The sequence below is a fragment of the Globicephala melas genome, chromosome 17, assembly GCF_963455315.2.
Source record: "Globicephala melas chromosome 17, mGloMel1.2, whole genome shotgun sequence".
Taxonomy (NCBI): Eukaryota; Metazoa; Chordata; class Mammalia; order Artiodactyla; family Delphinidae; genus Globicephala; species Globicephala melas.
In genome coordinates, this window is record NC_083330.1 from 18,020,103 (window position 1) to 18,043,671 (window position 23,569).

The 23,569-nt window shown below is 42.6% G+C and overlaps 1 protein-coding gene and 1 long non-coding RNA gene across 3 annotated transcripts in view; one reads left to right on the plus strand and one right to left on the minus strand.

The window, feature by feature from the left end:
* LOC138842392 (uncharacterized) overlaps positions 1-3,854 on the plus strand; it is a 136,257-nt gene extending 132,403 nt beyond the window's left edge. The window contains exons 2-4 of the long non-coding RNA XR_011376858.1: positions 1,621-1,772; positions 2,572-2,700; positions 3,502-3,854. This is a non-coding gene — a long non-coding RNA (uncharacterized lncRNA). The remainder of the gene's footprint in view (positions 1-1,620; positions 1,773-2,571; positions 2,701-3,501) is intronic.
* JPH1 (junctophilin 1) overlaps positions 3,096-23,569 on the minus strand; it is a 78,486-nt gene continuing 58,012 nt past the window's right edge. The window contains exons 3-6 of one of the 2 annotated variants that reach the window (XM_060287248.1): positions 21,669-21,787; positions 11,244-11,884; positions 4,387-4,483; positions 3,096-3,936 (exon numbers count right to left, since the gene is read on the minus strand). In XM_060287248.1, the coding sequence (XP_060143231.1) occupies positions 4,403-4,483; positions 11,244-11,884; positions 21,669-21,787 (841 nt within the window). In that variant the 3' untranslated portion in view covers positions 3,096-3,936; positions 4,387-4,402. Of the gene's footprint in view, positions 3,940-4,386; positions 4,484-11,243; positions 11,885-21,668; positions 21,788-23,569 lie in introns of both variants that reach the window. The other variant, XM_060287249.1, reaches the window with a different exon arrangement.

Here is a 23,569-nt window from a genome sequence, read left to right on the forward strand (position 1 = left end):
AGAAACTTACGGAAATGGGCTCATTCAACCCACCCTGTTACCTTGAATTTCATCGTATTTTCTGCCTTTTCATGGCTGATCAGTATGACAGTCTGGAATAATGCTGGTCAATATATGAAATGAAAAAGCACAGCATTTAGAGTCATAGCTGGGACTCTGATACAAATATTCGTAGCTTTTTGGCTACATGACCTTGGGCAAGTCATTTACCTGCAGGAAATCGTTCACAGGGACCTTGTAAGACTCTAATGAGACGAGAAACTTCTTTGTGTAAAGCAAATGTCTCGTATCCTACTATATTAAAAATCACATTTTAGTGTAGAGACGGAGCTCTGTAAGTGTGGCCTTCGATTTTCCCAGTGAGAGAGACTCAATGACTACCACTAAAGAACATCATATGACCTATGGCATAATTAACCTTTATAAAGAGGCCTTTAGTGGGATCTTACTATATATTTTTTAATGTGTTTGAGACACAGGAATTAAAATTTCCCCTAGTTCTTCCAGTTAGTAAAGGCTAACATGTACGAAGCAGTTCCTATGTGCCAGGTACTGTACTAAGCACTTCAGGTAAATAAGCTCATCTCCTTCTCCGATGAGGTCAGCGCTGTGGTTCTACCCATTTTACAGATGAGGAAACCAGGGACACAGATTAGAGAAGAATTCCTCCATCAATCATGACCACAGCCAAAACTTCACCCATATTCACTGCATTCTATATACGCTGATATTTTCTCCTACTCCCATATGTCAGGCCCCTGTAGAGGCTATGACAGAATCCTAAGTCCCTTCTGGTACTTTGGGGGTAAAAAGGACATGCTGGACATAGATAATTGACACACCTGGGATCATCGAACACGGCCTGATGGATCCTTACACTGTCCTGGCAGAATACGCCACGTCCACAGCTGCCTATGAAGCTGGAGAGAAGAGCCTACACCGCTTTGCAGAGCCTGGGTGGGGGGGCTGCGAGTGCACAGATTGGGCCCAGGGAGCTGCTCACCACGACTCTTGGAATAGCTGTTGTACGAAAAGGGCACGCAGAATATTTTCCAGATCTCCCAACCACACGGTCTTCACCCTAGCTTTGGCTTCAGCCACCGAAACACGTGGTTTGGACACAAATCTGGAGTCAATAATCTTTCTAGCACCCTGTGCTTCTCCCGCCTGCTCCAAAGTAGTCTGTCCTGTGTTCTGTTCCCTTAGGATTTGCTAGGAGATGAATCACGTGAGTTGATAAATCCGTTAACACCTAGAGGCGATAACTGGGCATTGCTTACGTGGGGGTCTTCGATACCTCAGCCCTCAACAGGAGTGGCTCACTTGGGAATTTAAAAGCGCTGTGGCAGCTCCGTGGGAAGCTGTTCTGGAGAAGGTCCGTTTATTGTACTTCACAGGCTGCCTGCTGATGCGTGGAGCCAGCCGAGGCCAGCACCGAGGATGGCTTCAAAGGCTGCAGGTTCTAGTGGCAGCGAGTTTATTCAGCTGCACTTTGGACCTAAGCAGCAGAGGCCAGAGCAACATAGTAATTTCTTTGGGTCACAATGGTCAGAAAACTGTAACTGAAAAGTGCCCACGCAGGAGAGACTTACTTCATCTTTAAGTTTTCCTTAAAAACAGGAGCAGACTCAAAACCCGGGATAAGGCACTAATACAATTAACGAAGGCAGTAAAGCAGAGCGATGAATCTTACTTTGCAAAATGATTCCAAAGGCCTAAGATGAAAGAGACGAAGAAAAAACTTAATGGTGCAGCGTAAGACCTTCTGCCAGGTGGGTTCTTTGAGCACTGCGCCCCCCCCCATTTCTATTATTAATTTCTCAGCAGATCTTTCTTTCACCACCATCACCAGCCAAAAATTCCACATAACTCAAGACAGTAATTTACTCATAAAGGAAACACACCTGCAACTTTATTAATAACCAACGTTTTTTTTTTATTAGAGCAGATACAGTTGTGAAAACTGTACATTATACATTTTGGTTTCAAGGATTATAAATAACGGAACTCGCAGGTAGGGAGTTCTTTTTCACAGCAAGAAACTTTAAATAAACAAAGTCATGTTTTATTAAGTACATTGGCAGACTTCATGTGCTGTCCAAAATGTAGAGTACAGTATAACAACCCATTAGAAAGAGCCTTTCATGTAAAATACAGCTGTGCACATTTTAGAAAAATACCAACAATTTGAGCTTTGTTTTTAAAAAAGCTTATAAATCATACATACATTTATAAATGGAACCAACATGCTCACTTTATAAACATATCCTTTATTATCTGTTACCCATTATTTTCCAAAGCATTACACATTCGAAATAAACACTTAAGATTAAATATTTTATTTAATTTTTTTAAAAAATCAGCTTTCCCAGCATCAAGAGCGATGGGGTGAGGAAGGAGCAGTGAGAATATTGAGACTGACACAGGAACTGAAACGTTTCTTGGGGAAAAACGTATACTTCCTAAATTTAAAAGTCAAAGCAAAATGTAAAAAATAAATAAATATACAAGTTGTAATTTTCATTTGCTCTCTTTCTGCTTTCTTCTTTATTCCATATTGGTCACACCCAGGATTCTCAACATATTGTACTTCTGCAAAAAACACCACTGCGTTACTGCCCTGCAGGTGACAAAGCATTCAGTCCACACCTGTGCTAATACGGGAATTGTCTCTTCTGCGTCGGAACAGTAGCAGATAAGGTAAAAAGAATCTGATTAAACCATGCAGATGGTGAAAATGTTTAGGAAGAGCTCCCTCTCCTCAGTAACGTCTTACCAAGATTGGACAGATAACTTACCTCCCCTGATTTTCTTTTTAAATAAGTATTTTTATAAAGACCACGTAGTTTCTCTAAATAAGCATGCTTCTGAGTAATAAAGAATAAATTATAAAACAGCAAAAAAATCAGATTATGTCAGAATAACAAAGGACTGCAAAAGACAGATACTTAAAAATTGTCTAAGCCTTTAAAATGTGAAATACAATTACAAAAGGACTTTGAAAAACATGAAAGGCGTAAAATTGAGAAGCACTGATTTTAACAAAGCTTTATGCTCTACCTGAACGTATTCAACAAAAATTTAAGTTTGGGGAGAAAAAAAAAAAAGAGCAGTTATTAATAGCATCTTGCTTAACTTTCATGGGAATTAACATAGCTACTGACAAGATTTTATTTGGTTGGCAAAGTACGTCAGCAATGAAACTGAATCCTTTAAACACCGATTACTGCAATCCATGCAACATTTTGACTCTACTTCTTAGAATTCTCTCGTGTTTCAGCTTTTAAAATTTAGCACCTCCTAAGTGCGTAAATAATTCATCTCAGTAGTGTTAAAAATGTTTAAAGTTAAATTATTTTTAGGTAGGTGTAATGCCTTTCAAATTGCTAACTTTTAAATAGCCTTTTACAGGTTTAGGAAGACTAAACGACACGAAGAATGATGTATTGCTATCAAAATAAACACATTTTCTCTAGCATTCTGTTGTTTCTTTTCCTTGAGATGCGACACATGTGCGCTTCAGCCAGCCGGGACCGCATGTTGAAGATGACTATACATCGGATTTAAATAAACAGCAGAAATGAACATAATCGTGCACAAGCCAACGAAACCTTCTCTCCCGGGACGTTCCAGGAGATGAGAAAGCAGCAGGTCATGGCATAAGACTGGTGAGTGATGCGGCTACCTACTTCTTCTAATGAGACAGGAGTGAATGCTGGAACCACGGCCACAGCAACACAATCCTCCGACCGCATTCCTCGGGCAGTCGTTTGTTTCCCCAGCTCCCTACTAGAATCGTCAGATGGTAAAATAGTAAGGCAGCTGTTGACTTCCATCAAAAAAAAAAAAAAAAATGCAGCTCCATACATTTCCAGTTTAGTCACACTCTGCTAGGACAGATGGAGTAGCCAATGCCAGGAACTTCGCCGGATGGGGCTGCTTCAGCAGATTTTAAAAAAGAATGATTATTAAGTTTTGCTCTCCAACATGGCTGCTTGCTTCAGCTCCCAGAGGACCCCAAAGCATTCCCAGGGGGACCGAACGGGTCCCCCGGCTGAATTTCCCCAGTTTCATCTCTCTCTCTCTCTCTGGTGATCCCATCCTAATTCCAAGCCTCCTTCCCTGTGTCTGAGTCTGACTGCGGTGTGCCATTTAAAGGGCTGATGACACCACCGCAGAGAACTGTGGGCTAACACCACTAGTTGTCATGACTTCACTGAAGGGTCAAAACAGTTACATCATTGAGTAACTATGTTGAATCGCATTCAGGCACAGCCACAATTAAAGTGAAGGACAATACGTAGTTGTTAAAAAAAAAAAAATTTGAATATGGGGAAAAAAATGTTATATATTGTGATTTTATAGAGAAATGAAGGCTGTTCTTACCTTTTCCTAATTCCAATCAAGTTAGAAAGTGGACAAAAAGAATGGCCAACCCGATATTCAACAGCATGACGAGGACAATCATGATTGAATTAGGGCCCTGGAGACGAAATAGAACAAAACAAGTGTCACTTTTCCATGTTAACGGCAGTAGATAAATTAGCTCACAAAACCAATTACCAAAAATATTTAAAAAGACCCAACACAGTTGCAGTAAATAAGGTATGAAGAATGACGGCAGTTCCAAAAGGTATAAACTAAAAATAGCTAGGCTGTATTTAAATGGAGCCGTCTCTCAACTTTCACTTAAAGATGAATCCAGTCTTGATTAAAGCTAAAAAACGACTTAAAAAGTAATCGACTTCACCTCGAAACACTGGGCAACAGTCTGGGTGAGACACAGCTCACCGTAAAGGGTTTAAAAACTGATGGGAATTAGATACGCATTTTTGTTAAGGTGTATGTAAGTCGTCGGATAAAGAAGAATCATTTCCTCATAAAGGCAGTCAGAAGGGGAGAGTGAAATCCGCAGACAATGAGGCTGCTCTGGAAACGTTTAGGAAAAACTCAAAATGAGGTTCTTTGACTCTTGCTTTTCCTGGGTTTCTTTTTGGATACTATCCCTTCCTTAAGGTAAAAGCTGCAAGTGGGAAATTGAGCCCTCTCAGAAGTTACTGTGCAGCTCTAATTTTTAATTCCTCTGCTTAAAGCCACAACGTTTCAGAAATCAGGTTACATTTTAACAAATCAGAGTCCTATTTTGCCAAATACTGCTATAAATAAATACCACATAGCCCAAGGTACCCAAAATTTACTTTTTTTTTTAAAAAAAAAACAAAGAAACCTTATATGACCCATCTTTTTAGATTTGCCTGTGCTTGGCCATCTTTATTACAAAGATGCGATCTTGGTATTTACTATTAAAATAGTGTCTAATTCTTAAGTAGCATTAAAAGTGTTCTAAAAAGTGTTCTAAAACTTGCCATATAAGAGAGGTTGGGTAGGTAGTTTTATTCTCATTCTACAGATGAGGAAACAGTTGTACTATATTTGACTACCCAATGAGACTACAGTGAAACTGGGTCAGAGTCCTCAAATGTCGTATTGATGTGATTTTTTTTGTGGGGAGGGGTGGGTAAGTGAGCAAGGGAGACCGGAACTGCCACTGGTCCAGTGCTTATCTCGCAGGACCTAGGGCTTGAGTCTCATATCCTTCAAGGACATCTCCTTTCTGGATGAGGTCACAGCCTCCTTGGTAGAGGTCAGAGTACCCTGTTCTTTACCCTAACGCTTCACACTTTACTGTCGTTTCTTGTTAACTGTCATCATCTTTCCCCCTAGACTGAGTTCCACAGGGGCACTGCCTTGTTTACCACTATGCCCACACATAAGGGCTGCCCAATTCATCCAGGCAACCAATATTTAATGAAAACCAATCTTTTGGTACTTTTCCAAGTGCTGTGGAGGTGGTGGTTGAACTGATATATTCACTGTATTAAATGAGGAACAGGGTGATTAATAAAATCAGGGTGAGAGAGAGGAGGAATAAAAATGGGTGCCCTTGATGTAGGGACTGTTAGGAAGAAGAAAAAGCCTAGTTCCTAAACCCCAAGTAAATGGGAGGAAAACAAACAATTCTTCACGGTGACTATTAGTTCCATTTTACAAAGCTCCGAGAGGGTAAATGTCTTGCCCAAGGTTACTCAAGCCAGTTTGAACAAATTAGAACTGGGATTAAACTTTAGTCTGTTCACTTCAGAGCTACATGTTCTTTTTATCTCTATTAAACCCACAGGCCTTAGTTTAAAAATAATTTCCCATCAACTTCTCTAAAATGGCATTTTCATCTACATCCTATGATACTGTAGTATCAGAAAAACATCAAATCTTGATAATGACCAATGGTTCTTTTAGTAGAGTTGTGTTCTCAACCTATGTAACTCCTCAATCATGGTTAACTTAGAACATATCAATAATGTAGGAAACTCTTATAACTCAGAAAATAATTGAGATGATCGTTCAACATCATTACTCAGCATGGAGATTAAAGAAATGCTGTTACTACACAAACTGATTAGATCTTGCCATGAATGTGTTAAGAATTTTGGGATCGTCTCAACTCTTTTGGGTTAGTGGATTTCTTTTCATAATTCCTAAAGACAGTGATATGAAAGAAGATGAGGAAAAGTAACAGGGTCAGAGCAATACAATGTGGAGTTCAGTGACTTACACGGACGCTAGGAAAGCGGAATAATAGAGTACCTTCAGTAAAGCTACTTTCAAAGACTTAAGGTGTGCCTGGACCTTTAACTCCCATTTCATAAATCCTTATAAGGTTCTATGAATTTCTAACCTTTTTGAATTGGTTAGTATTTTGGGCTTGTGTGTGTATATATATTTATATACCTAACACTATTGAACATGTATTTCTCGTATATGTTCTAATATACAAATATATGTATATTTCTCCTACTAGTATAGCTCCATTATATAAAGCTATTTTTAAAGATGACTCAGTGAAGATGAGGGTAAACCAGCAATAAAAGACTCAAACAGCAACCAGGTAAAAAATAAGTTCTGGGATGCTATGTTTAATAGGCAGATACCAAGACGTCAGTGACCTCTGTGCTCTTCAGATACCTGGGCTGGGTACAGGGTGGAAAGCTTTAAGGTGAAGTCTCATAAATATGACTGTGGTGGCCAGTTGTAGCTTAAAATAGCAAAATGAAAAAAAAAAATCAGTCTTGATTTTCAAGACGGACTGGGACAGGTGTAATAAAAGAAGCTGTGGCAGGGCAAAGTGCGAGTCTTGTTTGGAAGAAACTTTCAGGCAGTTAGAAAATAAAGTGCAGGAAGTCAAAATATGGAAAGACGTTCTAACTCAAAATTTTTTTCTTCAAGATACTATCGCTCATTTAAAATTGTGAAGAATTTTCTGAAGAGTTAGTATAGTTTATGTTAAACCTCAAACTTCTCCAAAAACATGGAAAAAGCCAAGTTTAATTATATGTATTTATGGAATGTGTGTGTGTGTGTTTCAAACCTGATCTAACAGGGATAGGGATGCCTTAGGTTTTACGAAAATTCAGAAGAAAGGTCGGGTAAATCTCAGACTCTGAGGCTGATCGGTGTAATTGCTAAGAGAAAAGTGCAGGTAGTTTTCAGGAGTTGAGATTCCTAAAGAGAAGACTCCTCACTAGTCTATTTGACGATAAGGTTCTAAAGATACCTCTACTGCCTCCTAGCCAAGCTGCCACACTGCAAAAATCCTACAAAAAATTCCGGCATCCCATAGCATTGAGTCCATAGGAGTCACAGACTGAAGGGACGGTGCAGAGTGAGCCTTGCCAGGGCTTCCCTTCCCCTAAGTGTCAGCCTGTGTCCCAGAAGAGTCTCTGGATTTCTAGGAGATCAATATCTAGGGTGATCCTGAGGGTGGGTCAAAACCTACTGGAATATTTATGAACTATTTATGCTCCAACTAGTGTTAAGGCGAACTCAGTAACAGTCAACGCTCTTTGAATACTTACTTTGTGCTAGGCACTGTGCTGAGGACTTTATAAAGTATCAACTCATTTAATCTTTACCACAACCCTTGATACAGGTACAGATGAAAAAATCAAGTCACGGAGCAGTCAAGAAACTTGCCTAAGGTCATCGAGCTGGTAAGTAACACAGCTAGGATGTGAACCTGTGAAGTCTGGCGCCAGAGGCCCTACCGCTAGCCACTAGCCTACCCTGTCTCAGTAAGCTGGCTAAAATTGTGCAGATGGTTTGCTCAGCCACCCTACACGTGGCGATGCTGACTCAAGGTGGATCTCTCACAAAGATGGATTCAGTCTGCTTCCCCTCAGATGTCTGCTTTAGTGTGAACTCTGCCATGAATTTCCACGTTGTTATTTGTAAACTTCTAACTTACACAGTGTCTTTTTACCTCGAAATTGTATGCAGTGCTCTTTTGTTTTAAAGGCCATTCACGGCCTACCTTTAGGATGATTTTGTCACTTCCTAACTCTCTGTGAAGAAAACAGTTATAAGGGGTGCGAGAGGCAGCTTTATGTTATTAAGGAAGAGAAGGTTAATTGTGAAAGTCTCCGCACGAAGGTGCCAACTCAGTCCTGCCTTCCAGCTCCCGGCAGAGGTGCAGAGCTGCTGGCCTCCCTTCTCTCTTGGGGTGTTTAGGGGAACCCTAGAGACCGGCCTGCAGAGCTGCACGATGCTTGGCCAACTCCCAGAATCTGACTGTTTTGCACATTCGTTAAGACAGATGCTGTTTCTAAACAAGAAGGCTGTGAATTTACCAAATATACCTATTAGTAACGTTTTACAGAAAGACTACTAGGTAACTCATCTAATATGAGGAACACTGGGGCACACGCTTCCCCTTGGGGAGTTCTGGAAATCAACTGAACCCCACTACTGGGTACCCGAAGGTATAAACGATAATAGCCTTGCATTGCCTGAATCTCCCCTTTGTAAATCAGGCAAACCAATACTAATACGTAGGTGAGGCTTTACTAACCTATGGCTATAAATGCTGAAAGCCAAATAAGAAGTGAGTTATCACATTTAACAAATTCAGTAGTGATGATATTAGCACAGACAGTTATAATATCAGGATACTGACATACCAGTGTTAAAATATTTTAAAAGATGAATGCTCACTGAACAGTCTCAAAGTTATTGTTTTGAAAACCATTTATCTATATGGAGGTTGACTCTCAGAAAGTTAACCTGATTTATTCATATTTAGATAATTAAAATGGTGAGAATTTTAAAAAGGTGGGAACCTGTGTTGATAGATATTAGCAAAATAAACCTAAGAAATTTCAAATATAAGTTAATTAAAAAATGAATTTCAATGTCTAACCCTATGAGTAGATAGAACAGTAAGACTTTTTTCTTAAAGGTAAGAAACTGATGGATGTATTGTTGGCCAAAATATTAATCCACACCTTTATGCAAATGTTTCTGAAATTACTAGTAAATACTGGGTCAGCTATGGCTTCCTCCCTAAATTACAATCTTTTCCAAAGGCATATGACTAGGTCAACAGATCAGTCAGCTTTTTATCAAAAATTACTTAGCTTCAGATTTTATAAATGCTACAGAATTTGATAAAATACTAATTCCTTTTATCATTAACAAATCTCATGGAATGAGGATGTAATAACAAAAACCTTAAATGCTCCAGACTCATAATAAAACTAGCATCTACCAGAAAACTGAAATTTTAGGAGAACTGACACTCGGAGGAGTTAGAAGACCAAAGTGATTTTCTTAAACAAACAGTTGAAAAATTTCACTTCTCATATGGGAAAGAAAAAGTTCTAGCTGCAAAGCCTGGCCATTAAATAAAATCCACACTATTTATGAGAATAATTCATAATAGCTAGAAAAGATGTTCTTTTGTCTAAAGATGCTGACCATTGTGGGTGCAGAGTCAAAAGGCAGGTTAAGGACTTAGCAAATGGCAGTGGAGCCCTCCTCCTGGTTAGAGCACAGGCGCAGGGGGCAGGTGGGCCGTGATTCCTTCCCAGCCCTCAGAATTAGCTATTGTTATGGACTGCATATTTGGATCTATCCCCTGCCCCCAAATTCATCCACTGAAGCCCTAACCCCCAATGTGATGGTATTTGGAGGTGGAACCTTTGGGAGAGAATCAGCTCATGAGGGTGGAGCCCTCAGGATGGGATTAGTGCCCTTCCAAGAAGAGACGCCAGAGAGCTTGTTTCCTCTCAGTCCCGTGAGGACACAGGGAGAAAGATGGCCTGTGTTCTATCGACCAGGAAGTAAGTAAGTAAGTGGCTTCTCACCAGACACTGAATCTGCTGGTGCCTTGATCTTGGGACTCCTGAGCCTTCAGAACTGTGAGAAATAAATGTTTGCTGTTTAGACCACCCAGTCTAGGGTAGTTTTGTTATAGCAGCCAGAGCTAGTAAGACAGCTACCATGTAGTCCTTTTTTTTTTTGGTGGTGCCTCACAGCTTGTGGGATCTTAGTTCCCTGACCAGGGATCGAACCCTGGCCCTCGGCAATGAAAGTGAAACAGGACAGAAGGGGGCAGGGCACAACCTTTAAAAGAATGATATAGCCATAGTACATGACAAAGACTGGTTAGAACCAACTAGGTCCAAGATGGCAGAAGATCTGACTTCCAGAAGACCTTAAGCCTCATTGCATGCTCATTGTAATGTATCACCTTATGCTAAATGACACATCCACCAGCGCCACGACAGTTCCGAGGCCAACCATAAAAGGTCAAAAAGTGGGCGGTGACCCAATTCCTGGAAATCCCCGGCCCCTCCCCCAAAGTTGGAATAATCCACTCATTAGCCTATGAAATTACCAGCCCATAAAAATGAACCACCCCATATTTCGAAGCCTCTTGCCTTCCAAGATGGCCCACACTCTGTCTGTGGAGTGTGTTTTTCTCTAAATCAATCTACCACTTTGTCTCCGAATTCTTTCACAACGAAGAAAGAACCTTAAATCCACCGGGAACAAAAGTGCAGAGTCCTAACCACTGGACTGCCAGGGAATTCAACAGCTACCATGAAGCTCACCAAGAAGTGCTGGTAAAGGCTTGTAAAAGTGGAGCTGCAACAAGCTAGTCACGTCAGCCTACCTGCATGAAGCCTGAGGGTTGGCCGAGTGAGCACAGAGGAATTTCTGCCCGAGAGCCCACTGTGGCTCAAGCTACCAGTGCTAGGCTCTACTCTACACAGCCCGGTGCTCCCAGGGACTTTTGCTAAGCGTAGGTGCAAATCGTCATCATCAAGGCGCAGATGCCCCACGCTGCCACCCGAAAGAACCAAAAGGAGCAGAAGTGAGAGAAAAACACGTCTCGCACGACTTACCGAATTGGCTTCTTTTTCCAAAGCAGGGCACGAATCGTTGCTTGCTGGGTTCTTTGGTATAGCAAGTTCAGACTTCTTAGCTTTTGGCTCAGCTTTGCTTTCTTTGGCAACTGGTTTTGTCACAGATTTAGGGGGACTCCACCTGTTGGGCGATGGCTTGTGCACCAGCGCCGAGGAAGACTGGCTTGGCCCTTCCTCTTCTTCCACGTCCTCCGGGGGGTACTGGGGGGCGTTCAGTTTCACGTAGTAGCCGTGATACTGAGAGTGCAGCTCCCCGTTACTGGGGTTAGGGACGTGGTGACGGCCAGAGTACCTGGAGTGGGGCACAGCCGCTCCCACCTCCTTCGTGGGAGCCTTGGAGGTCAAGGGCTTATTGACGGTGGCCGTCACCTGCTCCTCGGCTGCACTCCTTTTGTCTTGGTTGAGTCTGGCCCCTGAGCTGGGATTCTGCTTCTTCACGGGCTTTGGGGAGGGAGAGCCGCCTTGTTTGGGACTTGCCTCGGGAGACGCTGGGGGTGTCGTGCCTTTGCGATAAAAATGAGGAGATTCCTTTGGTGTAGGTGGCTTTTCCGGGACCTTTTCTTCTGGATTTTCTTTAGCATCTACACCTTCCTGAAATCTCTGTTTGACATAATCTGGACCTGGGGAGAAAGGGGACAACACGAGGGAAGGTGATAAAAAATAATAAGGCATAAAGGCTTGTTCCTCATGGCTACTCATATAGTATTTTGCTAAATCAGCTTAGCCTTTTCTCTTTTCGTTTTAAACATATTTATGAGGCTTTGACTAAGCATAAGGACGTTTCATTCCCTGGGAGAAAAGATTATTTACTGATTAAAAGTTTTTAAGTTAATATATACCATTACGTACACTATTGTGATAGCCACAAAAGTTAAACAGTCCTGCTTTTTGCTGCTGGTAGAATACAGAGGCAGAATTCATATGGATAGAGCACTCGAGACAGCACCATAATTAATCTGAACGTTCCAATTTACATGGTGTAACTAAAATACAGAGTATACACTCATATACAGAAATAAACTGACTCGTATGTTTAATATGTAATATATTAGAACACTTAAATATATTAGTGTTTAATAAAGTATCTACACTGTCGGTGGAGAACATGCAGATAACATAGTTTTAATGACCCTTCATCAAAGGAGCATTTAAACTGCCTAGTTAGGAACAACTTCTGAGCTTTAGGTTACACTTTATAAGATGACTTACTCGGAGTCCCTTCACAGCCTGGGTTTGCATCAGCAGCGTTTCTGCAGGCATCAAAGTCAAGACAAGGCAGTTGTCTTTGGCTCTGTAGTCTCAGGATTTTTTTTTTCTTTTTCTGAGTACTTTAGAATTGTGTAACAATCATATGTTATTTTCATAAATAGAAGAAAATTTCACTTAAAAAAAGGGACCCTGGTGCCATTGTTATTTTAGGGGTAGATTTTTGGGGGGAGTGGGGATGTAAGGAGAATGTGCATCACAAGATGGTACTGGCAGTGAGCGCTTATTTAAGGAGGCCAGTGGTCCAGAGAAGGGCCTTTCTGGGGCCCTCAGAGACATGCTCCAAGGCAGTGCCCTTCTTTCTAGGCACTTTGCCCCTCAGCCCCTCCCCAGTAACCGGGTCCTGTGCATCCTTTGGCCACCACTTCACCCATCAGCCATTTTTCATCACAGCAAGTCAAGGTCACACAGTCCAGCTGGCCCTCTTCTCTGCAAAGGGGCAGGAGCTGACAATGTCATCTCTGGAGTACCCAAGGAAGAAATCACCCACCAACTTGCTTACAGGAGCTGACCAGCTCTTGTCAACTCCAGAGTACTGCATCTGTTCGCTTCCCTTCCTGTCTCTACTCCCACCTCTCAGCCCAGAGGGGCTGAAGAACAATTATCCTTAAAACTGTTAAAAGTACATACTGCCTCCACCAACAGATGAATGGATAAAGAAGAGGTTTTATATACACACACGCGGAATACTACTCAGACATAAAAGAGAACGCAAGCTTCCCATGTGCAGCAACATGGACGGACTTGGAGGGCATTATGCTAAGTGAAATAAGTCAGAGAAAAACAAATACTGTATGGTGTCACTTATGGAATCTAAAAGATACAACCAACTAGGAAATATAACAGAAAAGCAGCAGACTCACAGATATACAGAGAACAAACTAGTGGGTACCAGTGGGGAGGGAGGGAGGGGCACTATAAGGTGGGGGAATAGAAGAACTACTGGGTGTAGGATAGGCTCAAGGATGTATTGTACAACAAGGGGGGTATAGCCAATATCTTGTAATAACTCTAAATAGAAAATAACCTTTAAAAATTGTGTAAAAATAGGGCTTCCCTGGTGGCACAGTGGTTGAGAGTCCGCCTGCCGATGCAGGGGACGCGGGTTCGTGCCCCGGTCTGGAAAGATCCCACGTGCCGCGAAGCGGCTGGGCCCGTGAGCCATGGCCGCTGAGCCTGCGCGTCCGGAGCCTGTGCTCCGCAACGGGAGAGGCCACAGCAGTGAGAGGCTCGCGTACCGCAAAAAAAAAAAAAAAAGAAAAGAAAATTGTGTAAAAATAAAAAATTTCAAAAAGGTAAATAAAAAAATTACATACTACCGACTTGTAATTGCTCCTCCTAATTGCTCCTCCCATGTTGTGAGACTGCCGTTTATTATACAAGGCACTTTCCAAAATGTAAAGCCTCACCGAAATCTTAGGAAGCAGGCGATATTCCGATTTTACTGATATGGAAACAGCTGTAGCAGCTGAAAAACTCAAAGTCACACAGCTCCTGTGTATCCTTAAAATATAATGCAACATGGAATACACTAAGCCCAGAAATGAGAATCCCCAAGGACCCACATTTATAGCTTGTACTCAGGGCCAAAAGCATAAGAGCATTATCTCATATTCCATCCTCCAGAAGACAAAGCCAAACAGGGTTCAAATTTCCCAAACAGGTCAACACCGCCAACAACAACTGAGATTTCCTTTTCTAAACTTGGTTAAGTACCCCCTTTAAAAAAATGGGCAATTTTCTTTTACATCCTCCATTAAAAACGGCAGTATGATTTCTTGGCACAGAGATGTATCTCACTTGAGTGAAGAAAAAGAGGCAACTGCAATTATTCAAAAGGTGCTGTCTTTGTTTCTGGATTCTTCCTTGGTGTTGTGACTGGGACATACCACCAAGAGGAAGAAGCATCGGCAGCACCAGAAAGCGACATTCTTCATCGACAGGCTTGCCCCTACTTTCAAAAACCCATGAAGAACATTTATACTGGCCTTTCATGGAGAAGCCCCTCCTCTGCAGTGTACTGTTTACATTTTTTCCTCCCACCCCTCTACCCCAGATTTCATCAGAACTTGGTTTCATTTGTGCTTCCCTGTTATCCAATTGTAGAGCATTACTGAAATACCCATCTAGGCATGGTAGGAAGTGTTCCGTGCAAAGGTAATTAATAGTCAAGGCTCTTGGAGCCAATCATGTTTCATTTAAGCCGCCTAACTCTGAAACACAAATTACGAAGTACTTTTAATGTCTTCAGTCTAAGGGGTCAGTGCAAAAGTTAATTTTGCAAATCCTTCTCTCTTGAGATTAAGTCATATTAAAAGCTAATGTTTAAATACACACAACAGAAAAGAACGGGAAAAAATAATCTCTGGCAAACATGACTAGTTATGCACTCTTGATGTTGGAAGGAGAAGACAGTCACTGAACCACGAGAAATAAAGCTGTCACAAAGCCTATGTGCTCCATTTTGAAAAGGTGAGACCCTAACAGTGACGCTTACAAGTTCAGGATTTATCTGGGTAACCACTGGTCTCACCTGCGTTTACTGCAGAAAGCAGACGAGAAGCTGAAATGGGAGCTGCTCTGACAGATCCCAGCAAGCACCAGCTGCCAGCAAGGGATGAGACTCTGCTGAAACGCTAACAGCGGCAAGAGATCGTTTATTTGGGAGGAAACTCAGGCAATTCAGTAAGAGCGGGTCCAAGAAAAATAATTTTTTAAAAAGTGATATGCTTTAGTTATCTGGAAAAAGAACAAAGACTTACAAATACCTGAAGACAAAGCACAGTTTCAAACGCTCTTTGTAAAGAGTAAGTAGAACTCTGCCTACCTCTTAATTTATGCTATCATTAATAGGCCAAGCAGAGAATGATTTGGCCACTGGAGGATTTTGTAGTAACCGACTTACGAAGCTTTATTTTGGATTCCATTGAATGTATTTATTATGTTTATGAACTCTCAAATACTGGTCTAACCACTCCTTTAGATCTTTAGAAATCTCATGCATTGCTCCTTTGCACAGTTTTCCTGTCTTAAATGTCTTAGGAAAGGCATTTCTTGTGCCCTATCTCCTAAGACATGGTTTTCAGGCGTATTCAATTCAGTTTTATTTACAGGGCTTCTGATGATATTCAAAACCTGTTGAGCTCAAAGAATTTACCAGCACCACCTTTCAGATGAAAAAATCCCCCCCAGCTTTATTATGCGTTAAAAATTGGCTGGATAAGGGAATAAAGGCACTCCAAAGCAGTCAGTCCACATTTGCTGCCCATCAGAGGTACCTGGGGTGCGATTCCCAGAGAATTTAATAAGTATGAATCGAAGCCTAGAAATCTTGATGTTTAACAAATGCTCCAGGTAACTCTCATGTACCCAGTATTGGCATTTAAAAGCATGGCAAATTTGGGATTGACATGTAAACACTGCTATATTTAAAACAGAAAACCAGGGACTTCCCTGGTGGTGCAGTGGTCAAGAATCCACCTGCCAATGCAGGGGACATGGGTTCAATCCCTGGTCCAGGAAGATCCCACATGATGCAGAGCAACTAAGCCCATGCGCTCTACTACTGAGCCTTCGCTCTAGAGCCCACACGCCACAACTACTGAAGCCCGTGTGCTCCAGGACCCGAGTGCTGCAACTACTGAAGCCTGCATGCCTAGAGCCTGTGCTCCGCAACAAGAGAAGCCACTGCAATGAGATGCCTGTGCACCGCAACAAAGAGTAGCCCCCGCTCACCACAACGAGAGAAAGCCTGCGCACAGCAACGAAGACCCAACGCAGCCAAAGATAAATAATAATAAAAAAAAAAAAAATTAAAATAAATAAAATAAAATAGATAACCAACAAGAACCTACTGTATAGCACAAGGAACTCCCCTCAGTATTCTGTAATAACCTAAATGGGTAAAGAATCTGAAAAAGAATAGATCCGTGTATATGTATAACTGAATCACTCTGCTGTACACCTGAAACTAACATTGTTAATCAACTATACTCCAATATAAAATAAAAATTTAAATAAATGAAAAAAAAGCACCTGGGCGAGACCTTGAAATAAAGACTTCTGACTCAAAAAAAAAATTAATTAAAAAAAAAAATTAAAGTGTGGCAAAAAGTATGTTGACTAGAGGTAGACCCAACTCCAGCCTCCCTTACCTGCATCCAGCTGGAAGTGGTTCCAGCATGGCGTAGTCAGCTGGGGACTGGCCAGCTACCTGAGGATACACACTTAGATTTTACAGAGTAAGATTAAGTGCTTTTAAAACAAGATATTTAGTATAACGCAGAGGGCAAAAGTTTTTCCTGGACAAGTTTCTTGGAAGGCACACGGTGTGACTACTACTTGTCTGTGTAGTAATGTGCGTCAGTGTTGCAATGCCAAGCAGCATAAAGTTGATGAGATGCAGCAGTTCATTAAAAAGACTAGTCAGAATATCACCAAGGAGGGAAATTATGAGAAGTGTTGATAGCTGTCGCAGTCAGCATTTTTGTCTGTTTTTACAGACAGTATTTCTAAATCCTAAGGGATTTTTTTTCTCCCCTGGGGATTTAGTATTGGGACGATGTCAGAGACGGGTCACCTGACATGCCGCACAACACGAAAGAACAACACTGAGCACGTGTCATGCCCACACACAGAAAGGTTACACGTCACAGCTGGCATGAACGGCGGATGGAAACAGCAGGGCGTTCAGCTAGTTCTTCATAGGTGAGCCTCAGGGAAACGGCTGTGGGCAGAGGAAGCACCACGGAGACTCCTCCAAACAAATGTCTACCAGGGCAGTGCTGATGCCAAATGCTTTGTAGCAACATCAGAAGTCATTAAATAGATAGCAGGATTTTTCTGCGGAGACTGCCAATCAGTAAAAGAAGACCAGACTGAAAGATTTTTTAAAAAATTGTATAACCGATAGCAGGATCCCTTTTATATTCCATGTGGAAAGAATGCTACATTCCCACAGGACTTTAGAGTCCCATCGGTAACAATACCGCAACTTCTGAGAACACAGCCACAGCCCTGTTGTCCGCAAGCCGTGGGACACCCAGCCCAGGGCCCCTTGCACATGGTGGGCTTTCAATACACACGTGTGTGGAAGGGGATACACTGGAATGCCTAAGTGGTAAGAATAACCAGCAAACCCATGAATTATTAATTTCACGTCAACTAGTGGATTATTCAGTTTTCCTTTTTCTATGAAAAAAATGTATTCAGAATTTTGGGTCTGGAAAGTGAGTTTAGAAGGCATCTATTCCAGGATGCTTCTTTCTTCTTAACCAAAAGTATTACATATTAATGATAGGCACAGACAATTCTTAAGACTTCCAATCCATACCAGAGCTTAGTTATCACTGTCTCAAAATAATCTAGACTAAAAGACTTCACTTTAAGTAATCAACACGCTCTGTGTGTGTGTGTTACACCCTGTTTGTCTCCCTGCCCCTCACAAATTCATATGTTGAAGCCCTAACCCCCAATGTGATGTTATTGGAGGTGTGGCCTTTGGGAGATAGCTTAGATTAGTTCACGAGGGTGAGACTCTCACGATGGGCTTAATGCTCTTATGAAAAGAGGAAGAGACACCAGAGTTCTCTCTCTCCAGGTGCATGCACTGGGGAAAGGCCATCTGTGAGCCAGGAAGGTGGGCATCACCAGGACCCAGCCATGCTGGCACCCTGATCTTGGACTTCCAGCCTCCAGAACCACGAAAAATAAATGTCTATTGTGTAAGCCACCCCGTCCATGGTACTTTGTTTTAGCAGCCCAAGCTGACTAATACACACACTTAAACACAGAAAGACAAAGCTCGTTGAGGGTGCTGCCTAGGCCACCTGGCAAGAGGGCCCTACGTAATACATTTGCCACATTCTCTTTTTTAACCCATGACCAGTGACCCCCACAACGGACAAACATCACTGGAAATTAAAAACAAAATAAGCATCTTGATGGAAAGGAAATTGAAACAGTGGGGAAATGAGCCATACATAGAGTTTCCCAATCATTCTCCACCATGTCCAACTCCCCACTACCTGCTCAGTGATCCTCCAAAGTCTCACCTCAGCTTTCCGGGCTTAAAAACCTGATTTCATCAACACTTTGAAGTAGAGCCATCCCTTGGGGCAGACTCACATCACCAAAGCTCACAAGACTGATGGTTGACACCAGAAGACCAATTCATCAGTTCACAATGAGCAAGGTAAATGCCACGGAGGCCTGAGACCTGCACTGATTACCACCAGTGCGTGCTCTCCCTGTTGGCAGACCTTCACGAGAAGCTCAACGAAAATCAGAAGGTTAGTGGTGGATGTGGAATCAAGACGGAGGCATGAGATGAATCAAGTAGCTAATGGCATCATGCTGAGCTAACCTGATGCACCCATTTCTTCACTCGGATGATCTCGCCAGGAAAGCCACACACAGCTGGCAACGGTTCCCCGCATCCCTCCCTATCGCAGAAACGTCCTTGCCAATGCAACTGCGGTACTCCAAGGTTTTGGGCCATGGGTTTGCTCTCCTCTAGACAGCATCTGGATGGGCACTGCCTAGTTCGCCTCTGTGACTCTTTCTTCTATGCTACTTTGGGGGGTGACCGAGTCTTTAGAGGTTTCAATACACTCAATCAGGTTACAAGGAAATCTTGCTATGCTACAGCCGTGCTGTCACTTACGATCACTTTATACACTTCTGTGCAGTCTCATGGGCTCACTTTAACTCCCGGAGGGCAACCTCATTTCTAAGTTCCTGGGGGACAACTCACTGTGTCACTCATACTCATGGCAATTTAGGTTTCTGGGTACTATGCGATCATGTACATACACATTCATACACATCCATTGGTACGCTTTGTCTTATGTTACGACTTGGCCCTTTGAGTGATAAAGCCATTCTACATGGCGACGTTTTTTCTGTAGTTTTAAACTAAACTATAGAATAATACAGTTTTGAACTAAAAGTAGAAGACTGAACTAAGATGGGAAATATCTGAAAATACCGCCAGCTCCTGAAAAGAGGTAACTTACTATGAAAGTGTTCGAAATATAAGCTATGACAGACATCCTTCTTTCCCCAGGGTTAACAACTTCTATATAAGACACATCCATTCCAAACAAAGGGAACATTTGTATCTGTGATATGTAAATGAAACAAGCAGCCTGACTCAGAGAAAGTACTTGAAAGCCCTTTCAGAAATGTCTATCTGATCTGATCACCCTGTAAATGCAGAGTGGAAAGCATGAGTTATGCTCCCGTGAGAAGATCAATAATACTCAGTACAGAAAAGGCTTTCTATACAGTTGTCGAAGGAAGTGTTGGCTGCGGGTCAAAGGGGATTGCAGCCGCTGCCCTTAGCTCCTGTCTCAAACAGACCCCTTGTCATCTCGTGCTGCTGTGATATATTCATTACTGACAGCTTGCTTATATGAAGCTGTTTTAGCTAAGAAAGGGTGGAATTACATTTTCCCACAATATGTTTTCCCCCCTCAAATGCTTTCACATCATAAAAAGCTTTTAAAACCATTTAGCCTGGAAAACTGAGATGACCTCCCGTATCATTTACCTCTTGTTAACACCTAATAGCAAGCTACAGGGACCCTATTCCCCAACAGAATTAACAACAGAATCAAGAAATGACCAACTGCAGACAACAGCAAGTCTGTTTGCTTCCGAAGCAGCTCAAGCCCAGGGCTGCTATGTGAACCTGCACCGTCTCCTGACTGCTGAGCTGCTCCCAAAAGCTTCACTGCTGGGAAGGAAAAAGATGATCCCTCCTGGATGGCTGAATCGCCTCCCCAGCTCTCACACCCTAGGACAGGTAGCTGCTAACGTGTGTGAGTTTCCAGAAGAGTGTTTATTCCTACTGCAAAAAATGGAAAATTTCCCTTTCCTAATAAAATACACGTACATATTATTCAATGATTTAAATCCCACCCAGAGGTTTAGAAAGGATGCACACAAAAGAGACCCATTATCACTGGCCACCTCCCCTGGAGCTGAACTAGTACAGAAGTCGCTCTGTGGTAACTCAATCAACTCAGCAACCGGACTGGGCCCCTCCCTAAGCTCTCCTCCTAAAAACTGAGTCTTGTTAACATGGCCTTTTACTGTCTTCATTCTTCGCAGAAAAAAAAAAAAAAAGAAAAATCCTGTCATTTCCTTCTCATTCTCCCATCCTTTATTATAGCCCCGTTCCTAGCTTTTAGAATACAGGGACACTTGGTCTTCTATTCACTGTGACTTACCTTGTTCATGTAGTCACACTAATGCCCTGTGGGTTCCAATATTATGTCACCTTCACTGGAACCAAACAGGTATTGGACACGTGTGTTGTGCAGGGTGCTACTTATCCAGCTTGATTAACAGAAACCAATATGAAAAAACTGTTTACCAAGACAATATAAATTTCGAAACTTAGAACATTTCTTTTAGTCTCTCTTGCCCAGAAATCTGTTGATCCTGCAAATCAACAGGAAGATGCTGTTTCTAAAACAATGGAGAAACATATATGAAAAGGTGGCGACTGCCATTTTGTTAACACCAGTATATTAAAGGGATGGAAGCAGTCTACTAGGAGACCACTAAGAAGTGAGGTTAACTATTGAAACCCACTGTAAATATTTGTTTACTGCTATTCTATAACATCAGAGCCAGATGATCTGGAACGATTTTCTCCTCTTAATCTGTGCAGATTCATCTGTCTTTAAGTGGTATATTTCTTTACGTCCTAACCAAATTCCTTTGAGGTGTATTAAAAAAAAAAAAAAGCCGCAGTACTTACTGGCTCTTCTCTTATTGCTAACGTGATGGTTCCAGGTGCTTCTGATTTTGAGGTACCTGTTTTAGCACCTGAGATGGTCCCCAACACACTAACACAATTTCTTAACCACTTCTCTTTTAGATTCCTGTCTTGTTTACTGCTATCAGCTCAAAGTCTGTTGCTGGAGGGTGGGCAGAGGCTCCGGGGAAGAAGCCAGATCTCCAGCGCTAACACTCGGGCTCCAGGCACGTGTTACTCTAAGCTCCCACTTGTTTTGTAGTATTGCTGAAATTCATGGGGCACAGACCTTTGGATTAAAAGGAAAAGAAGGGAAAAAGGAAACCAGAGGCAATGCTCCTACCCCTCCCATCACAGGTCACCTGTCCTACCTGGCTGGTAGAAGTCAGGTGACAGCTCTCTGGCCACAGCTCTCGCGATGTCACACTCCTGGCGGGCGGCCAGAGCAGCCTGGTCGGCGGCGTCAGCTTTGGCTCTTGCGTGCGCGGTCCTACAGGAGCACAAAGGGCGCGTCAGCAGGGGCGGCACCTAGTTAATTACACAGGACGGGCAAACGGTCTACGGGGCAGGCAGGGCCTGGAAAGAAATGCTAACCGTGATCCTCGCCCCACATCTGCAACAGAAAGTTGTGAGACATCATACTGTTGTGAGACATCAATGAAAATCAAGCGGATGAAATCACCTGTGAATTGCCTCCATCTTTCTTTCAAGGTTAATGGAAGTATAACCAGTTGTATGAAAGTATAACAAGTTCTGCGCAGCTTAAGGCAAAGCCTGGTGTTCAAGACTTAGAGGATGAAATCCCCCGTTGACTTTGGTTGGCGTTCCCCCTCCCCGCCCCCCGACCATGGAGAGTAGAATTAGAGCATGTGAATTAATACAGGGCTCATGGATTTAATGTCTATGGTAGAATCGATACAAGGATTTGATTAAGAAAGATCTGCCCAGTGGTGCGCTGGCAAAGTAGCTCTCTGGGGGAAAAAACAGTAACACTGATTTGTAGCACTGACTGATTTCCGTGGTGTCCACGCTCCCAACGTGGCCAAGTCACACTAGCAGCGCAACTCTGCTGAACGTGTAGTTGGGAACAGACGCACACCACGGGCTCCCCGCAGCCTGCAGGAGCAGGCCCAGTGGTCTGCGGGAAGAATGTGCTCAGGAGGCTTCCAAGGAGTCCATTTAGTTGTTCTTTAAGCATGTCTCTTGTGTGAAACCGAAAGCAGGCGGAGAGGTGGAGCGGGAAAGAGGAAAGGGATCTCTTTCTGTCTTCCACCTTCTCCCCGGCCCGTCCTCACCCACTGAAACCGCTTATCTTTCTAGAGGACAAGGGCTAGGGAGAGGGCAGCAGGGATAAGAATGGGGCTCCTTATGGCAAGGCAGGGGGACTGATGTCTGCCTGCCCAGGAAGAGGACATTTGGAGGCTGAGACTTTGGGTCAGGAGGAGGAGATCTTATCCAAGCTAGTATTTAGACAATTTTCATGGGCACCTGCTTCTTATAATTTTGTGAACTATTTTCTTTTATTAGCGCTAGGCAGGGCTATAGATAACTAGTGGTAAAAGCTTAAGGGGAGTCTAAAAGAGGTGTGCCTGCAGGCCTTTCAGAGACAGCAGGAGAGGAAGTTGGGAAATGGCATCATGCCCTAGCTGGTCTTAGGAGAGAAAACCCAGGTGGCACCTGGAGGAGGCCAGCAGACGGGATTCCTGGAACTAGACTGCAGGCAGAAAAGACGGGGAAAAAGGGGTCTGACCTGAGACTGTGGGGCTAACTGGGGGAGATCCTATTTCACTCCTACTTAGGACCCAGCTGAGCCTGGAGGACTGATGTACTAGAATATAAGTGAAAGGGAGATTTTTTATTTTGGGCATTTTTTAATTTTTAATTTTTGGTTCTCTACTATACTCCCAAGGCACAGAACAATGCCTGGCACATAGTATTTACTGAGGGCCCACTTGATAAATAAAGGAATGTCCTTCGGAACCTTAAAAATAAATGGATTGACAAAACCACAGAGACAGTAAAAAGACCAGTGATTGCCAAGGGTTCAAGGTGAAAGTGGGTGAGGGATGAACAGGTAGATCTAAAGGGATATTTAGGGGTGTGAAACTATGCTGGATAATCCTCTACTGGGGGATACATGACATCATGCTTTTGTCAAAACCCACTGAACTGTACAACACAAAGAGTGAACCCTACTGTCAAGTATGGACTTTATAGTTAATACTAACGTTTCACATTGGTTCATCAGTTGTACCAAATGTACCCACTAATG